The sequence below is a fragment of the Eleutherodactylus coqui genome, chromosome 3, assembly GCF_035609145.1.
Source record: "Eleutherodactylus coqui strain aEleCoq1 chromosome 3, aEleCoq1.hap1, whole genome shotgun sequence".
In the NCBI taxonomy this organism is placed as follows: Eukaryota; Metazoa; Chordata; class Amphibia; order Anura; family Eleutherodactylidae; genus Eleutherodactylus; species Eleutherodactylus coqui.
Genome location: NC_089839.1, coordinates 282048930 through 282067190, shown reverse-complemented (window position 1 = coordinate 282067190; position 18261 = coordinate 282048930). Strand labels below are relative to the sequence as shown.

Sequence of the window (18261 nt, the reverse complement as noted above, 5' to 3'; positions counted from 1 at the left end):
CTTTACTGCACTTCTATTACACTTCCAGCTCTTTATTGTTGTCAACATCGGACGTCCAATCCTGACCGGAGCCAGAAGAATAATAGGAGGTAGCACTCCCTTTGATTTCAATGGGACTGAAGCCAACTATTAGACTTCCTCTCCTGACCACCTATGACAACGTCCGGCCTGCTGCACTGACAACAAGCCGATCAACTGATTGGTGGGCCCCCATTGATTAACTACCGATGATTTATCCTCAGGATAGGACATCAGTAGGTTAATTCCCAAAATAGTTGCACACAGGCGAGTGCGATACTGTGCTTGCAACGTGCCTTTTACTCACGGATGCTAGGCGATTTTCATTCAAAAACGCCTCGCATCGCTTCTGTGAATTTCCTAGGATCTGACGCGAGTTTCACGGCTTGGCTAGAGCCATGCAATGTAATGTCCCATTGAAAATAATGGAACACAAAAAAAATAGAACATGGCACAATTTTTTTCCTCGCAGCATCACGCCATTCAAAAGAAGAGATTAGCGCAATTGGGGTGTGTGTGCCACGCATTCTCAGTAACCGAATCTTAATTGAAAGGGGAGTTTTCAAAATAACAGCAGTGAAGAGTCAATTAAAGTGAAGAAGTCATTAATTCTGTGGAACAACAGGGGTTAATTTTGACCCTTATTTAAGGTAGGAACGAGCAAATGTTGCACGTTGGTTATAGCAAATTATAGGCTGCTCAACTAAAATGATCTAAAATTCTATGAATTGGCAACCAAACCTGAAAGACGCGAAAGGAAGCTGGGGACTAATGTTCGAGTAGATCGAATAGCCAAAACGGCAAAGACTCAGCCAATGATCGCCTTAAGACATATCAAAGAAGATCTGAACTTACCAGTGAGTACTGCTACTATCAGAAGACCATTAAGTGAATCCAATTTACCGGCACGTTGAAAAGCCAGGACCTGAATAGGTTAATATTTGCAAAGGAAAACATTGACTGGCTCCAAGAGAAATGGCGCAAATGACCCAAAACACACAAGTAAGCGAACAGCATCTAGTTTACAGACAAACAGGATTGAGGTAATGGAGTGGCCGGCCCAATCCCCGACCTCAATCTCATAGAGCACTGGTGGGGTGACATCAATAATGCAGTTTATGAGGCAAAACCAAAAATGCCGAACTGTGGAATATAGAACAATCTTCCTGGACTGGAATATCTGCTCAGAGGGGCCAGAAGTTGGACGACTCCATGCAGTCCAGATGTCAGAAGGTTCTCAAAAACAATAGTTGTGCCGATAAATATCAGTCCAGTAATTCAAGGCAAAGTGAAATCTGACATATTTTATGAGTTTTTATAGAAAGATTCTGACACTGTTGTTTTTGAACAACCAAAAATTCCTTTTTCTTCGCTTCCTATAAAGCATTAACTGGATACATGTTGTGGTGGTTTTGGTTTGGAGCTGAATGTGTAGCATCTCCGGGGCATTTGCATTTATGGAAATAAAGGTATTCTAATGATTTGCGCTTTATTTGCTCTTCCAAACTCACTGCTATTATTTGAACAGTAATGTAAAGGACTCCCACGGGGGTTCTAGTGTTATTAGACCTGTAGAATCATTTTGGTGCATTGGACATTACGAGGGGCACTGGGGTTACGGTGATGAGTCGATAGCGCAAACAAGTGGTCTTTGACCTAGGAGACTTGCTGTATTTCATAAGTTCACCGTCTCCTAGATCATTTATCTTGCGATATCAGAGTGGGCTATTAAAGACGGACAATGAACCTGTGATAAGGATCCTTATCAGTTTCTGGAAGCCTTATCAGAATATCCAATTTCAGCCTTTTTTGCCCTAAATTTTTGTGTTGCCCTTGACCAAAGCAAAATTCTAAAAAAAAAAACAGACCAAAAAAGTGAATCCATAGTTTTACTCTGCAATAGAGATGAGCGAGCGTACTCGTTTAGGGCGTTTTTGCACTCGAGCACCGCTTATTCCGAGTAACTGACTACTCGGACGAAAAGATTCGGGGGGCGGCGTGGTGGAGCGAGGGGGGGGGGGTAGCAGTGCGGAACAGGGAGGAGCTCCCCCCCCCCACTCCTCTCTGCAACCCCCCGCTCACCCCCGGCGCCCCCGAAACTTTTCGCCCAAGTAGTCAGTTACTCGGAAAAAGCGGTGATCGAGTGCAAAAACGCCCTAAACGAGTACGCTCGCTCATCTCTACTCTGCAACCATCTACTCTGTCACCTCACTTATTTAGACCTTATCATTCTGTTTTTGCAAACAAACCTGCCAGACGGTAAGATAACCCACCACCCTACCCACCGCAGGAGCTCCAGAGGACCAGCACCTCTCCTGTACAGAGATGCATTACACATCTGGCCAAACGGCTGTACATAGCTCTGCCAAACATATCACTTTGCATGTCTCTTACGTTCTGGAAATTTCCACGACAGCATTTACAAATAATTCACAGCAAATATTAAAGGGGGTGTCCAATTTGGACATACTCCACAACCACGGAATCAATCGGCTATCTAGAAGATAATTAGAGAATTATGAGTAAAGAGTAGAGATTAGCGAGTATACTTGCTAAGGCACATTACTCGAGCGAGTAGTGCCTTAGCCGAGTATCTCCCCGCTCGTCTCTAAAGATTCGGGGGCCGGCGCAGGTGACAGGTGAGTTGCAGGGGGAAGAGAGGGAGAGAGATCTCTCCTCCGTTCCTCCCCACTCTCCCCCAATCTTTAGAGACGAGCGGGGAGATACTCGGCTAAGGCACTACTCGCTCGAGTAATGTGCCTTAGCAAGTATACTCGCTCATCTCTAGTAAAGAGCCATCCAACTAGCTTTTCAAGTGCATTTAGACATAGATGATTTGCTGATGACAGATTTCATCTTTTCAACTGTCAGTGCCACTACACACAGGGGTACGTAGCGGAAACTCCGGCTCCGGCCCATGTAGTGGATGCCGCTTGTAACTGCAGGTGCAGCTTCCACTATACCTGTGTGCAGCGGCGCCGATTTGTGCGGCAGCCCCCAGCCAATCAACTATTGATTATTTCCCTGTAATACCTCTTTAAAACCAAGCTCACATAGTCTTGTTTTTGCAGCATTTTTCAGCTCTTTGAGGCATCACAAGTAGTTTTGTTAGATTAAAAAAATATAGAGAATATAAAATACCTGTTTTATATGGATAATAATTCTTTGTATTACTTTAAAGGGAACCCATCATCAGTCCTGGAGCTACTAACCCCCCTATACTGATAAAACAACGCTGTAATTCACATTTCTAAAGTTATTTTTCCTAGGCTAAGCCAACCTTAAAAACAAATGTATTTACATTTCCTACAAATTACCATCGAGAGGTCCGACAGGCGGTCCGGACCACCTCTGGTGGGATGGCAAGACCATTTCTGTAGGCTGCGTACTTCTCCTAACACCGCCCCTCTTTACTACTGTGACGTGAGATGTCGTAAGCATGGTGATCAAACCCTTGCACAAGTGCCAGGAGCTCCAGGATCGATGCGGGTACGGTTCAGCTGTCCCTTTTGTGGGCAGATTCAGTAGACTCAACGAAAGGTTCCCTTTAAGAGCATGAAACAGGTCAAATTCAAAAAATGTAATCCATTTACAAATACTTCATTAAAGGCTTCTGAATTAATAGAAGGGAGATCCCATCTTCAAAATCCTCATCTGTTAGCTCAGAGGGTGGATACAAAAATAGTCTTTCCCTATGGAGGATCTAACACATCCATGCATTTCAATGGAAACTATAGGGAGGGATATAGTTCCTCCTTGTGGAGAGCACCAAGCTGGTGTAAGGAGACTTAAAAAGCCATGCATGCTCCTCTGGGAAAATTTGGTATGCAAATAGGAGATGGTACAATGCCTCTACAGCGCCACCTATTAGGTGGTTTCCTGCAAAGTCAATGTGTGAGCTTTTAACAGGCCTCATAACATGACTGGGAATATAAACCAAAACCAGAGTCTTCTCCAAAACCCAAAAATATCTGTTCTCAGATTTTACCCCTCATCAAAGTACAGTAGGTCCGCTTGTTATAAACTTACTATGTACTGATGAGGGGCAAAACCCCCAAAACAGTCTGTCTGTACTCTGTTATTATTCTTTCTTTGGCTTATATTCCCAGCCATGTTACAAGACTTTTTAAAAGGTCAAACCTTAACTTGTAAGAAAGCTGCCTTCTAATAGGTGGTGCTACCGAGGCATTATGTCTCCTGTTTGAAATGGAAACTGTGTAATGCTCCAATGCGCCTGCGGAGGCACTGTAGTCATATAGAACACTTACTGCTGGGTTCTCCCACAGACTACAGCTGATAACGTATGTAGCCAGGAGACCATCTAACAAAAAGTAACTTTATTATATACTTATTTTACACATTTTATTACAAAATATACTCTAGATCACTGGAACGTCTTGTATAAAGCTTAACACTCCTTCTTTCGAAAGAAACTGCACTTCACCCGTCCTGTGATTCTGTACTTCAAACATTGGGGGACTCTCTAAAGCTTTTTTACCTATGACAATCACATAAGGATAACCCAACAGGTGGGCTTCCATGACCCTTTTCCCAATAGTTAAGTGAACTCTATCATCTAAAACGGCCTCATTTCTCATGCATGGAATTGTGCATATATCGTCATATAGTTCTTCTGCGACGAACGATGCAGCCATTTCTTTGCTGCCCTTTTTAGGGGGAATGAGACAAATCTGGTATGGGGCAATCAGATTTGGCCAATGAAGATCTTCCTCAGTTGAGAGAACTTCTAAAGATGCTGCCAATAGCCTTGAAACGCCAATGCCATAGCAACCCATTTCTGCCACAACAGGTTTGTTCTCAGCATCAATACATACGGCATTGAAAATATGGGAGTACTTGGTTCCAAGGTAGAATGTGTGCCCAATCTCGATGCCCTTGCTTTCTGTCAGCTGCCCTCTACAGCTCGGACAATTCTCCTCATCCGGGTGCAAAGTCTCTACGTTGGCAGCAAAATCACAAGTGCCACACACCAACAGTCTGTCCTCACCAATACTGGCAGGTAGGTGAAACTCATGGGACATTTTCCCCCCTATATTACCCGTATCGGCTTGGACTTTGACATGCTTTAGGTCAAGGGTGCTGAATATGTTGGAGTAGGCATCACACACATTGTTGTACGTTTGATAGGCGGCTTCCTCATTTATATCGAAAGTGTACATGTCTTTCATGTAAAACTCTCTGCCACGCAGCAAACCAAAGCAAGGCCTCTTTTCATCTCTGAATTTCCGTGTGATCTGGTACAGCAGTAAAGGAAGCTGCTTGTAGCTGATGCCGCCTTCAGTGCCAACCAAATCGGTAACAGCCTCTTCATGCGTGGGCCCCAAGCAGTATTCCCGATTGTGCCTGTCCGTCAAACAGAGCAGCTCTGTTCCTACTAGGTCCCAGCGCCCACTTTGCCTCCACAACGCTGCTGAGCAAAGAGTTGGCATGTCAATCTTCTGCCCTCCAACCTCCTGCATTGCCCGGTCTATTACTAGAATGAGTTTCTCCATGGAGCGCACAGTATGGGGAAGATAGTGGAAGCATCCTGGACTGGCGGGTCGGATTAAACCTGCTTTATACAACAGTCTCTGACTCTTGCTGGAGGGCTCATTCGATTTGGCTTGAATTTCAGGTGAGTTTTCCATCCACCGGTTTCCAGGTTGGTAAATCCTAGACAGCAAATGGCGTTTAACTTTGGATGCATCGCTGTAGTGCGCTCTTCTGGCTGCTAGATGGCGTAGCGATGACCTCAGGAGCGTCCTCATCACACGCTCTGTTAAAAAAAAAAGTTATAATATAATAAAAATCATGTATAAGACTAAATAAGAAGAAAAAAGAGCTCCCCCAATTAGCTTCACTGCTGTCCATGGACTTGGTACTGGACCACAGCCCCAAAACATTGTTCACTGGTTGTTCAATGGGTAGACTCACCTAAGAGCCCCACAAGCACTTAAATGGGTTGTACCAGAATCATAAGTCATCCCCTATCCTATGGATAGGGGATAACTTGCTGATCGATTGGGGTCCCACCAATGAGATCACCACCGATTCCAGGAATGGCTGCCCCATGTACCTGTTCCTTCTAAATGTAGGCATTCTGCACCCCCTGCATAGGGAAGCGGACTAAATCCACACCGATCGCGCAGGTGTGCTGCTGCTCCATTCATTTTTAGTGGGACTGCCAGAGATAGTCAAGTGGCAAACGTTTGGGTTTTTCCGCCAGCTCCACTGAAAGGAGTGGCGGCTGCATATACCTGGCCAGCGTTCCATTAATTGGGACGTCAGTGTAGGGGGAGTGAAGAAACAGAGATACAGAACCCCCGTTCAAGTTTCGTGGGGGTCTCAGCAATGAGAACCCCACTTATCAGCAAGTTATTGCCTATCCTGTGGAACTTGTAATTTGGGTACAACCCCTTTAAGCACTTGTTCAATTTGTCCCTCAGATGGAAAATCCAACTATGTATATAGGAAGAACTTGGGCATTTAGATTTGGCAGCCACATAAGACTCATTATAAGGACGATTGCTTTTGGATTAGACAGTCTGTGATGGATCCCCAGTAGAAGCAGAAACCAAAATTGGCAACAGCACGCAAAATAAATTTACTATCAGAGGTATATATACCTATAATCTAACCACATTAAATAATGCAAGGTTCTTAGTATGTAATTTGATCAAACTACATTGTGATGGATCCCCAAGGAGGATAGTAGAGAAGAAGCCGGGAACTACAGGCCAGATAGATCTTGTTGGATCCCAAACAGTGCCGCTTTACCGGGGGCCGATCAGGTCAAACTAATCTCATTGATTTCTTTGACGATGTCACACAAGTGGTGGATGAAGCCGATGCCGTGGATATCGCCTATCTAGATTACAGTAATTGCTCTGATACTACTCCACATAACGAGCTTATAGATCAGTTAATGAAAATTGGACTTAATCCTTTGATAGTCCGGTGGATTCACAGTCGGTTACAAGATATCAAAGGGTTGTCGTTAACCAAGTGTATTCTGAACAGAGACAAAATTCTAGTGGTGACCACAAGGGTCTGTCCTGGTCCTATCCTTTTTAATACATTGGTAAGGTCAGTCTGTGTGCTGATGACACGAAGGTGTACAGTAGGATTAATACTCCTGATGAGGTCCTGGACATGAGGAAAGATTTAGCCTTACTGAATAAGGCCGGGCTCACAAGAAAGTACGGTAATACGCTGCATAAAAATCACAGTGTTTTATCGGTGCAGGGAATTGCGCATCCCTGCGTATTGTCGCGTTTTTACCCGCGCATGAACAGCGTATTTTACGCACGCTGTCCTGCACTGGCTACTTCTTTTTTTTTAAACCCATTAAGGACCAAGGACTGTAAATTTACAGCGCTTGGTCCTGGGCTTAAAGCCCAGCCGTATGTAAAATTACGGCAGGGATTAAAGCCCCTGCTCCTACAATCAATCAGAAGCAGGACGGGTTGTCAGCTGTAAGTTACAGCTGATAACCCGGAGGAGGAGGAAGTGGGTTTTAACCCTTTCTGCCTCCTACTTTCTTTAGTACACAGCGCTCAATGAGCGATATGTACTAACAAGTGAAAGTGGAAATCTATCTTCCACTATATGAGCCGGCAGGAATCTCAGACTGCCGGGGGACCTCATTGACTCGCAGCAGAACACAGACATCCAGATCCACAGCATGCTCGCTCGCTCTTGTGGAAAAGGAGGGGATTTTCACTGCACAATTCATGCGATGCAATGAGTGAAAACCCATCCCAAAAGCCACAATGTGAGATGAATACCCCCAGAGTGTATCATTGTAAAAAACGCAGATGATACAGGCGGGCACGGAGGCATCCAGGTTCCGTATGGTATCTTGCGACATCAGGCCACATTTGTTGTAATTGAGCCTCCAGATTGTGCAAACTTGTAGACTGTTGAAGTCCCAGATGGTCCCATACATGTTCTATTGGGTATAAATCTGGCGACCGGGCAGCCATGGAAGAGTGACAATGTTGTTGGGACATTCTTGTGACCCCCTTGTGTGTGCGGCCGAGCATTATCCTGCTGCCTCTTGGAAGCCGCCATGAGAGGAACAGGCTGCAGGATGTCCTGAACATATCGCTGAGCTCATTGCCCCTCGTACCACTACTAGGGGTGACCGACTGTCATATACAATGACCCCCCAGACCATCACACCAGCAGGGGGCAGTGCACCGCTCCACAGCAAAGGCAGGATAGAGACGCTCACATCTAGGTCTCCAGACACGAACACAGCTGTCAACAGTGCCTAAACTAAACCTGAAGACGACCTGGTGCCACTCTGTAGCGTCCAGTTTCACCGTCCATGACACCACTGCAAATGGAAGCTATGGTGGGAGTCATAGGCAGTACAGGTAATGGATGCCATGAGACCAAATATCCTTCAGCCAAGTGCCTGGAAATAGTTCTGACAGACACAGGGGTGTAACGATGGCGCCCCCTGTATCTGGATGGTGGACAATGAAACAGTTGGGGCTGCTTGTTAGACGCTACTCTCTACCGGTGGTCTGTAGGGGGCGTCCTGAGCCCGGTCACCTTGTGTGCCCTCACGCATCCACTGGTCCCAACACCTCCTAACAGTCTGGTCAGAACAGCTCAGGTGGGGGACAATTCGTTAATACGACCGTCCAGCTTCTCACATCCCAATAATGCGCCCCCTCTCAGACTCTGGTAACGGGTGAAATCTCTTCTCTGCGTCTAGTGGCCAACAAGCTCTACACAAGCCGAAGAAGAGGTCACTACACACAAGGAGCCTCCGAGAACCTCTTATAGGCCAGGGGGGAACCAGTTTTAGGGCCTCAGGTGACAAGACCGTTCATCTAATCACCACAACTCTCATCATTTACGTATCTACTGAGATGGAACTGCATGCCGAGTTTTACAGAAAATTGACAACTTCTAGGGGCCGGATTGTGTTTACAAAGCGTGTATATGGCCTTCTGTCTGTCACCCCTTCAGCAGACAGGAGGGGATCATGTAACACAGCGCCCCCAGCAGTCCAGGGGGGGCATTAAAGAGAGCGAATGAGTCTAGTAAGCAGAGATGTCTGGTTGTACTTGGAATGCCCCCCACATCCCTGCCAGCCGCCCCCACATCCTGCACACTCACCCGGCACTGTACTGGGCTAGTCAACGGCGGATTCCAGGGGGAAAGAAATCCGGAAGTGGCAGAAAAGAAGAACATGGGGGACCGGTGAGAGCGGCGCACCGCTAGACTCCCGGAACCAGAGAGTAAACCGGAAGTGTGTGCTAGACGGGCGTGCCGCTGCTGCGTGCTGGAGGACCGGAGCCGGACTGCAAGGAGCGCCGACCAGCTGATAGGAAGGTAACTGGCTTTCACTTGTTGGGGAACTACAAGTACCAGCATGCCCTGCCTCTGGTGTGGCCGCTTTTTGAGACTTGTGTTTAGTGCGGTACATGCTGTAAAAAGCGTTGTGAGATTGGCTTGACGCACGCGGATTTTGCCTCGTGCGCCACTACGCCTTCGTGTAGACGAACTCTTAAAGGCGCGATCACTCGGGTGTAAGCCGCCGCGGCCGCATAATTACGCTGCATGTTTTTTGACCGACAATCGCTTACACGCGCGTATTCCGTCCGCTGCTGCCGCTTTTTGTTCGTGTAAATACGCTGCATGTTTGCGCACGCAGAAAAATCCGCTGTAGGGCCGGCGTGTCTGCTGCATGAATACTCCGGTTTCCGTCGTATTCGCTCCGTTTTTGCGCCAGCACGCGCTCTTCAGTGGATACGGCGATGCTTAATACGCACCACAGAGGTCGCGCCGCGTATTTTTTCACACATGTAAATAATGCGCTCCTGTGAAGGAGCCCGTTGATAGCAGTGGGTTCGTTTCTCCACGTGTAGATCCGCCGGAGTAGCGCGCCTCGCGGTTTGTTCACTCGGAATCCGTTATAGATTTTTCTGATATAAAATCGCGGCAGAAATCCTTTTTTTGGGGGGGGGAATCCTCATTATGAGGACTGAGCTGCGGCGGCCCGCTGACTGACCGGGACGGCGGTCCGGGATTGTGTCATCTTATCGGGTTCCTTTTATATAGTTTGTCTGACAACTTCTCCCCCTTGTCATAACCGTCAGTAAACGGTCTCGGCTTCTCTTACCCCAGCGCCTATTTCTAGGGTTGAAGGGATTCTGTCAGCAGGTTCACACAACCGGGACTGGGATGCCTCTCGCCCCTGTGCTTTACACTGAAGCACTGCAACACTTCAGAAGAAATTCACTTTGAAGTGTGACTCGGAGTTGAGCCGTGAGTCCCGGGGGCGGGCCGTGCAGACTTCTCCCCGCCCGCTGCATGCAACGTGACAGCTCTCTCCTATAGAAAAGCGAAGAGATCTGTAAGTCTGCATGCAGCGGGCGGGGAGAAGTCTGCGTGCAGCGGGCGGGGAGAAGTCTGCACGGCCGGCCCCCGGGACTCAGGGTTCAACTCTGAGTCAAACTTTAAGGCTGGGTTCACTCAGGGCGGATTTGCTGCAGATTGTCCGCACGGCTCCTAATCCCGGGATTAGCCAACAAAGAGGACGAGAGTTTGCAAAAATCTCATCCACACGCTGCGGCCAATCCATTGCGGAAAAACAGTGCGTAAACGGCCATGCGGCGCGGACGTTAAAGACGCGGCATGTGCATTTTTTTTCCACAGCAGCCTTTCTCCTGTCTATGGGAAGAGATGGCCGCAGCGGAAATGCAGACAATGAAGCCGCTCCAAAACCCGCAGCTGCGGTTCTCCAGCTGAATTCTTGCGTATTTTCGGTGCAGCCAATCCGTGAGAATCCGACCCGTGTAAACCCAGCTCACAGTTTATTCTGAAACGTTGCAGTGCTTCAGTGTAAAGCACAGGGGCAACAGGCATCCCTGTCCCAGTTCAGGCAGTATGAACCTGATGACAGAATCCCTTTAAAGGGAGCCTATCACATTGCTTGAGTACCATAAACTAATCTTATAGGATCCGGGATTTTTTCCCATAGGATCCCCGATCTCTGACTGTCAGCCCTGCCCCCGTGAATCCGTCTTCTATCTGCGGTCAGTGCGCACCCACTGTTCTCTGTGTATGTGCGCACACGCTGACTGCAGAGATGATGCACAGACCGAGCACTGGTTTCAGGGCTGACAGCGAGGGACCAGGAAGACCAGTAAGTATAAAAAGTATCTCTGGTCTGAGTTTATAGCGCTCCTAGCCCGCGACAGGTCCCGTTTAAAGGGGTTGTCCAGGACTTTTACTATTGATGATCTATCAAAATAAGTCATCAATAGTTGATTGCCAGGGATCCCGCGATGGACCTCCCACCAATCAGTTGATTGGTCTGCTTCCAGTGCAGACAGAGCTGGAAATAGATAGTGCTGTCCATGTTGTAGTGGCTCAGGTTGGTACTGCAGGCACAGCTCCCTTGGAATTCAATAAGAGTTATGTCTGCCGTACCAAATCAGGCTACTGCAACGGAGTGGAGATGAGGCCACAGCTTATCTATTCACTTTGACTGGAGTTATGGAAACTTCTGAGCAAGCGAGCTCGGCTGTCTCCAGACGTGAACGGAACAAACCACAGATGTGCGCGGTTACCATTCCAGCTTGAATTCAGCAGCCCTTTCACCATCCTAGAGATAGTTGCGAGTCTCAGGGGTGAGTCTTGCACTTGGCAAACATTTATGGCATGGCCTGTGTTTAAAGTTTTGCCCATCCTGGCAATGCGCCACCGAATATGCCGTTAAATAGTAAGTTGTACGTAAGAACCTCTCAGATCGTTGTTGTCCCTAGCAACCAAAATAAATAAACTATTGGATCTCATGAATGGTGGTTGTGTTTCAGATCAGAGCCGCTGCTGTCATGGATCCAAAGCCGCCGGAGGAAGATGAAACCATGGATCAGTTTATGGAGAAGTTCCGAACACAGAAGTACGAGAAAGCATTTAATGAGGAGACCTGGGAGGAGGTGAGACTCTGCCTTGTAGGTAGTTTGTCTGATTGACAACCAATCGGATCACTGTAGTACTTGTTCCTCGAGAATACCTTTGTTGTGCTGTCTTCTGACCATAAGCTGTGTTTTATGACCCGGTGTGATGTACGATGACGTAACGCTTTCTATTACACTGCAGGAGTTTGAGAAGATCCCTATGTTTATGAAGGAAGTTCCAGATGAAATTGACCCAGAGAAAAACCCGGAGCTGGCCTGCCTCCAGTCTATGCTGTTTGATGTGGAAGGTATTTTAGTCAATGACCTGTAAATAAAAGCTTCATCATCCTAAAATATCTGTATGCTTTGTGTTTTATCTCCCCACCAATTTGTCAGCTCCTATGAGACCCAGAAGCTAAACTCACGGGTTCATAAGAGCAGACCTGCTGAGTCTGGGGATGTATTATACCTTCCTTCCTCACTGTTACCCCTCTGTGCGCCCTAAAGCTGCAGTTGTATGCACTCGTCGGACTAGTTGTGCATGTAGAATAAGTGGACTGGTGCTCTCATGTTGTGCACGTGCGTATGTAGCCCCCCACCCCCGGTGCATACAGCTGCGGCTTTGACAGCATACAATGGGGGAACACTGAGGAGGGAGGGTTCACTTATTGTAAAAAAAAAATAAAAAATTAAGCCCCAAGGCGAAGTTGTCGGTTTGCATTAAAACTCTGCATGCAGTTACAGCTCAGGCAAATATACAGATTATTAAAGTTGTGGTGATTAGATGAATGGTCTTGTCACCTGGGGTTCTGAGAGTGGTCCCCCCCCCCATGGTCTATAAGAGGCTCTCGGGGGGCCTCTTGTGTGTAGTGTCCTCTTCTTCCGCTTTTTTAGAGCTTGTTGGCCACTAGACGCCTCTACGACGCAGAGAAGAGATTTCACCCGTTACCCAGAGTCTGAGAGGGGCGCATTATTGGGATGCAAGAAGATGGATGGTCTTATTGATGAATTGTCCCCCACCGGGCCGTTCTGACCAGACTGTTAGGAGGTTTTGGGACCAGTGGATGCATGAGGGCACACAAGTAAACCGGGATCAGGACCCCCCGACAGACCACCAGTAAAGAAGATCGTCTGGTTGTCCAACAAGGAGGAGCAGTTCTAATTGTTCGGTTGTTTGCCATCCAGAGACAGGTGGCACCATCGTTGTTGGTCTGTATCTAACAGAACCATTTCCAGGCACTTGGCTGAAGAATATTTGATCTTACAGGGCCCATTACGTGTACAGCCTTTGATACCCACCCACTGTTACCTCAGTTTGTAGTGGTGTCATGAACAACGAAACTGGATGCTGCAAAGTAAACCAGGTTGTATTTAGTGACAAATTCAGGTTTAGTTTGTACACTGACACTATGTTTGTGTCAGGAGACCTCGAGGTGAGCCCCTCAACTCTGCCTTTGCTGTGGAACAGCACACTGTCCTCTGCTGGTATGGTGGCCTGGGGGGCCATCGTATACAACAGTTGTTAAGTGGTACGAGGGACAATGACAGCTCAGCGATACGTTCAGGACTTCCTACAGCCACATGTGTTCCTCTCATGGTGGCTTCCAGCAGGATAATGCTCGGCCGCACACACAAGGGAGTCAAAGGAGCCCCCACAACATTGTCACACTTCAGTGGCTGCTCGGTCGCCAGATTTATCGCCAATAGAACATGTATGGGACCATCTGGGACAACTTCGACAGCCTATGAGTTTGCACGGTTTGGAGGCTCAGTTACAGCAAATGTGCAGTGATGTGTCGCAGGATACCATACAGAACCTGTGTGCCTCCATACCCGCCAGTATCACATTCATATCCCAGCTGGAAGCGGTACAACAGGGTACTAGGTCGTCCCTTCAAGGGATCAATTCTACGCAATTAATTAGTCTTTTGCTCTGATATTGTAATCACTTATATCAATGTTACAATCACAGAGAAAGTTTCATTCAATTTTGACAACTTCTTATAGGGGAGGGATTTTTTTTTTTTTTACAACGAGTGTATAATATATACCCAGACTCGGTGTGCCTGCTCCTATGAGCCCGTGCGTTTAGCTTATGGGGCTCATAGAAACTGACAAACTCCCTTTAAAGGCATTGCACCAAAATGAATTCCTTTCACTAATCCATGGAATAACTCTTAAAAGTCTGATTGCTCTGATCTCTAGAACAAAGCGTCGTTCTATTTTCCCATGACTTAAAATTGCTTCACAGCCCCTCTGTCCTTCCTGGTTGCTGCTGACCGGGACATGTGACTGCTGCAGCCAATCATTGGCTATTGAAGGACACTGCTGTGGTTAGTGATTGGCTGCAGCAGTCACATGTCTGGTCAGCAGCAAGCAGGAAGGACAGAAGGGTTGTGAAACAATTTAAAGTCATGGGGAAAAAGCCCTTAGCATTGATTATAACTAATGAGATGAGGATTGATGCTCCTCAGTTGCAATGTACCAGTCACGTGACACTATGTAATTGTTGCTTATGGTCTGCTTACAGAACAAGCCCAATCCTGTAAAGAAGAGGGGAATGACTACTTTAAAGAGAAGAATTACAAGAAAGCCATCACTGCTTATACAGAGGGCATCAAGAAAAACTGCAAAGATGTAGAGCTGAACGCGGTGCTGTACACCAACAGGGCGGCGGCCCAGTTCCATTTAGGTGGGCGCACGTTACTACAAATCATGGAAAATTCATCTTTCTCGCAAATATGAATTTATTCCAACCCGATGATTACAATGAAAATGGTCATTTCAAAAGTAGTAGTATTTAAGGGGGTTCTCTACCGAAGCCAAGAAAGGTGTAGTTAATGGGTTGTATCAAGCTTCCTTCATCTTCTCTTCCCTCAGATAAGCGGAAACTCTATCCTAAGCTAAAGAGTTGAGTAAGGCAACTTCACACAGGCGAGCGCTAATAAGGGCCGTGAATCCCGCCCCCATGTTGTTCTTGCCATCCATGTGAAAGCCCCGAGGATGTGAGGCATTTTCATGTGAAAACAGCCATGCATCACTTCAGGGGTGCAGGGAACGTCTGCCGCGGCTGTCAGCCGCTGCAGGGATAGTGGAGTTTCTCGGCACCAGCTGTATCCGGTTTAGCCTTTGAGTCTTGCATTTGGTGTAAAGGTTCCGACCTAAATGTCAAAAATATCCATAGGGCTCTATTCAATTAACGGAGTGTTGCCCTCGGTTGGCGTGGTAGGTTTGGGCATACCTTTTCCTTCACTGTATAGAAAAGTGCAGCAGTGGGCCACTGCAATAATAGTACACACCATCATATGGTTCTCTTTTACAATGCGAGTCAATGGGTGATGTGTACCTGCACAGTGACTTTGATTGTAGCCTTGCGTCATAAGTATAAGTCTTCCCAACGTATACGAGAAAAAGACTCAACACCGGGCACAAAATGCCTAATGCAGTATTAATCGGGTTTTAAAAAAATTATTTTATACGGATTTTACCCATTAAGGATTGTCATGTCTTAACTACTGAAATGTCTAGTAGGTTGGCAGAGGATCCCACAGAGCGGTGGTGTCTATGTCCGATAGAGAAGTAGTTGCACGTTCTCACCTAGATATGTCAGTATCTCCTATAGACTTGAACGGCATCAGAACCTGATTGATCGAGTTGGTGGAGGATCCAGCAGATAGACCTTGCTGATCATGCATATAGATTGGTTATGTTATAAAAGTTATTTTATGGAAAGGCCCTTCAGTAATTGGGTTGGCCTGCCATCTTGTGGTAGTTTTAGGTTAGGACACCATTTTTTTAAAATTTGTTTTCCATAAACTAAACTATTCTATTCCTCCAGGCAACTATCGTTCATCTCTTAATGATTCAATTGCTGCAAGAAAGCAGAAGCCAGACCACTTAAAGGCAGTGATTCGAGGTAATGTGCATTATTTATGCTGAAAAGTAGCCTTGATGGATGCAGATCAGACTAACCGTCATCGTAATCCTCATTTTCAGTTATGTTTGTGTAGAATGTTCATGTTTCTTAATTTTTGGTAATTATTAGGTGGTAGATTAGGATTGATCGATTGAAATTTAACAATGCTATACAATCACCTGCAGGGTCATCTCAATTCTCGACATCTAGTTACAATAAAAAACAAATGGGAAGGAGACATAGGTCCTATGGAAAAATCGCAATGCCAAGAGATCCTAAAAATGGCACTCATTGTCACCAAGTGAGGCACATAGATTGTCGTAGTTTTACATGTTGCATAGAGTATACCGCATGCTGGCTTGTCTTTATAATATCGGAGTGAGAGACAATCCCTTCTGTGTGCGATGTAAGATTCAATCAACAGGGCTAATACAGATGGTATGGAGATGCCCAAAGCTGAATAGATGCTGGGTAGAAGTCCGTTCTATAATAGATGTGTATAAGGTTACTCTAGATCATACCCCTCGGTCTGTGTACTTGGGTATGATTTACCAACAACTAGATGTGAAAAAATATCAGTGGCAAGATTACTTTATGTCAGAAGGAAACTGATAGCCCAGCATTGACTGAATGAAGCAGCCTTCCTGGTTCCTGTCCTGGGAAAGGGGGGGGGGGGGTATATATTAAACGTTACACGGAGCACCAGTATGACAAGATTTGGATGATGGGGATGTTAACATTTGAATTGACACCTCTGAACTGATCGAATGTTAATGATGGAAGCAATATAGACACGTGGACTTAAGAGAAAACGCAATTAGGAGTGAACACAGAGAATGGGGGACACATAACCTTGTAGCAGAAGCTAGTAGTGACAGTAGTGGACTGATGTAAAATGTCACTTTGGGACACAACTGAGTTGGGGGTGATTATATTCTTGGTTATTATATAAGATATTTGGCAACTTTACTATATATCAACAAGAGTTGAAAAAACAAAAGGGAGGGCTATGGAAGGGGGGGAAGAGGAGCAACGTAGCCACTATCAGGAACTCGTGTAATGGATCATCGAGGACAGTTGTGCAGAGAAGGAGCACTCAATAATTTCTGAACTTACTAGTAAACATCATATAATAATAATCTTTATTTATATAGCGCCAACATATTCCGCAGCGCTTACATAGACAGGGGGAATACAGAAAGACAAAAAATACAAACATTACAGAACCACGGTTACATAGTAATCAGCTGATGGAAACAATAGGGGTGAGGGCCCTGCTCCAACGAGCTTACATACTACAAATAATAGGGTGATACAGAAGGTAAAGGGGCTGGAGATGTGCACGGTATGGCGGGGTGGAGAGTGAGGGATGTTATACACATAGACAATGGTCAGACATTCAGCCGTGTGACGGCAGAAACAGTATGGCTGCAGGGGCAGTTTATGATGGCTAGCAGGGATTGCAGTCAGTAGGTCAGGGAGCATGTTATCAGACGGAGTACAGAAAGGTTTGTTTAGGGAATGCGGTATGCCTCCCTGAAGAGGTGCGTTTTTAGAGCACACCTGAAGTTCTGTGAGTCCTGGAATGCTCGGGTAGCCTTCGGTAGTGCGTTCCAGTGGACTGGTGCTGCTCTGGAGAAATCTTGGAGGCGGGAGTGAGAAGTTCGAATTAAAGAGAATATACATTGTGCTGGGATGTCGTGAGAGACGGGGGGGACATGGAAAGGGTTGGAGGGGGTTCTGGAAGGGGGGGGATAGAGTGAGTTCGGTTTTTTAAAAAAAATTGAAAACTTCAATAAAAAGCATGTAATTAAAAAAAATCAATTGAAATTTGCTGGAGTCTTAACCCTTTCCAATCCAATGTCGGGGCTGGCCCGACATAATCATTTTCCTCTATAGCTCCGATGTCGAGACAGACCCGACATGCTGTTTCTGCACTGCTTCCTCCCCCGCTCTGCTGTCGCAGGCCACCCGACACCCTTTTATGTGAGTAAGTGAGCTGGAGACAGCACTGAACAGCGCTGGATTCTTCATTTACTGAAAGACAGATATTCCTTCTCCTCTGCTCTGCTGCCATGTATTCTCCGTCAATACAGGAGGGGAGAAAGAACATGAGTGCAGTCAGTAAATGAAGAGCCCAGCGCTGATCAGTGCTGATAGTGAATGCCCGAATGTGCTTCCTCCCCCGCTCTGCTGCCGGAGGCCACCCAACACACTTATGTAAGTGAGCTGGAAACAGCACTGGACAGCGCTCGATTCTTCATTTACTGACTGCACTCCTGTTCTTTCCTGTATTGACAGAGAATACATGGCAGCAGAGGAGAAGGAACATCTGTCTTTCAGTAAATGAAGAATCGAGCGCTGTTCAGTGCTGACAGGAATGACAGCGATGAATAAAATGAC

General features: G+C 46.4%; 2 protein-coding genes across 2 annotated transcripts in view; one reads left to right on the top strand and one right to left on the bottom strand.

Moving 5' to 3' along the window:
* Positions 1-4340: 4340 nt before the first annotated feature.
* PARS2 (prolyl-tRNA synthetase 2, mitochondrial) lies at positions 4341-9316 on the bottom strand. Its single transcript, XM_066597570.1, has 2 exons — positions 9154-9316; positions 4341-5794 (listed from the first exon to the last, which is right to left on the bottom strand). Exon 2 carries the CDS (start codon positions 5784-5786, stop codon positions 4398-4400), a length of 1389 nt encoding a protein of 462 aa, XP_066453667.1. The 5' UTR covers positions 5787-5794; positions 9154-9316; the 3' UTR covers positions 4341-4397.
* TTC4 (tetratricopeptide repeat domain 4) overlaps positions 9262-18261 on the top strand; it is a 25393-nt gene continuing 16393 nt past the window's right edge. Inside the window, exons 1-5 of the mRNA XM_066597571.1 lie at positions 9262-9369; positions 11859-11981; positions 12145-12250; positions 14473-14634; positions 15781-15858. Coding sequence (XP_066453668.1) covers positions 11877-11981; positions 12145-12250; positions 14473-14634; positions 15781-15858 — 451 coding nt within the window. The 5' untranslated portion in view covers positions 9262-9369; positions 11859-11876. The remainder of the gene's footprint in view (positions 9370-11858; positions 11982-12144; positions 12251-14472; positions 14635-15780; positions 15859-18261) is intronic.

Bases quoted from the DNA above. Each gene is read 5' to 3' on its own strand.
- PARS2 (XM_066597570.1), bottom strand. From the start codon at position 5,786: ATGAGGACGCTCCTGAGGTCATCGCTACGCCATCTAGCAGCCAGAAGA.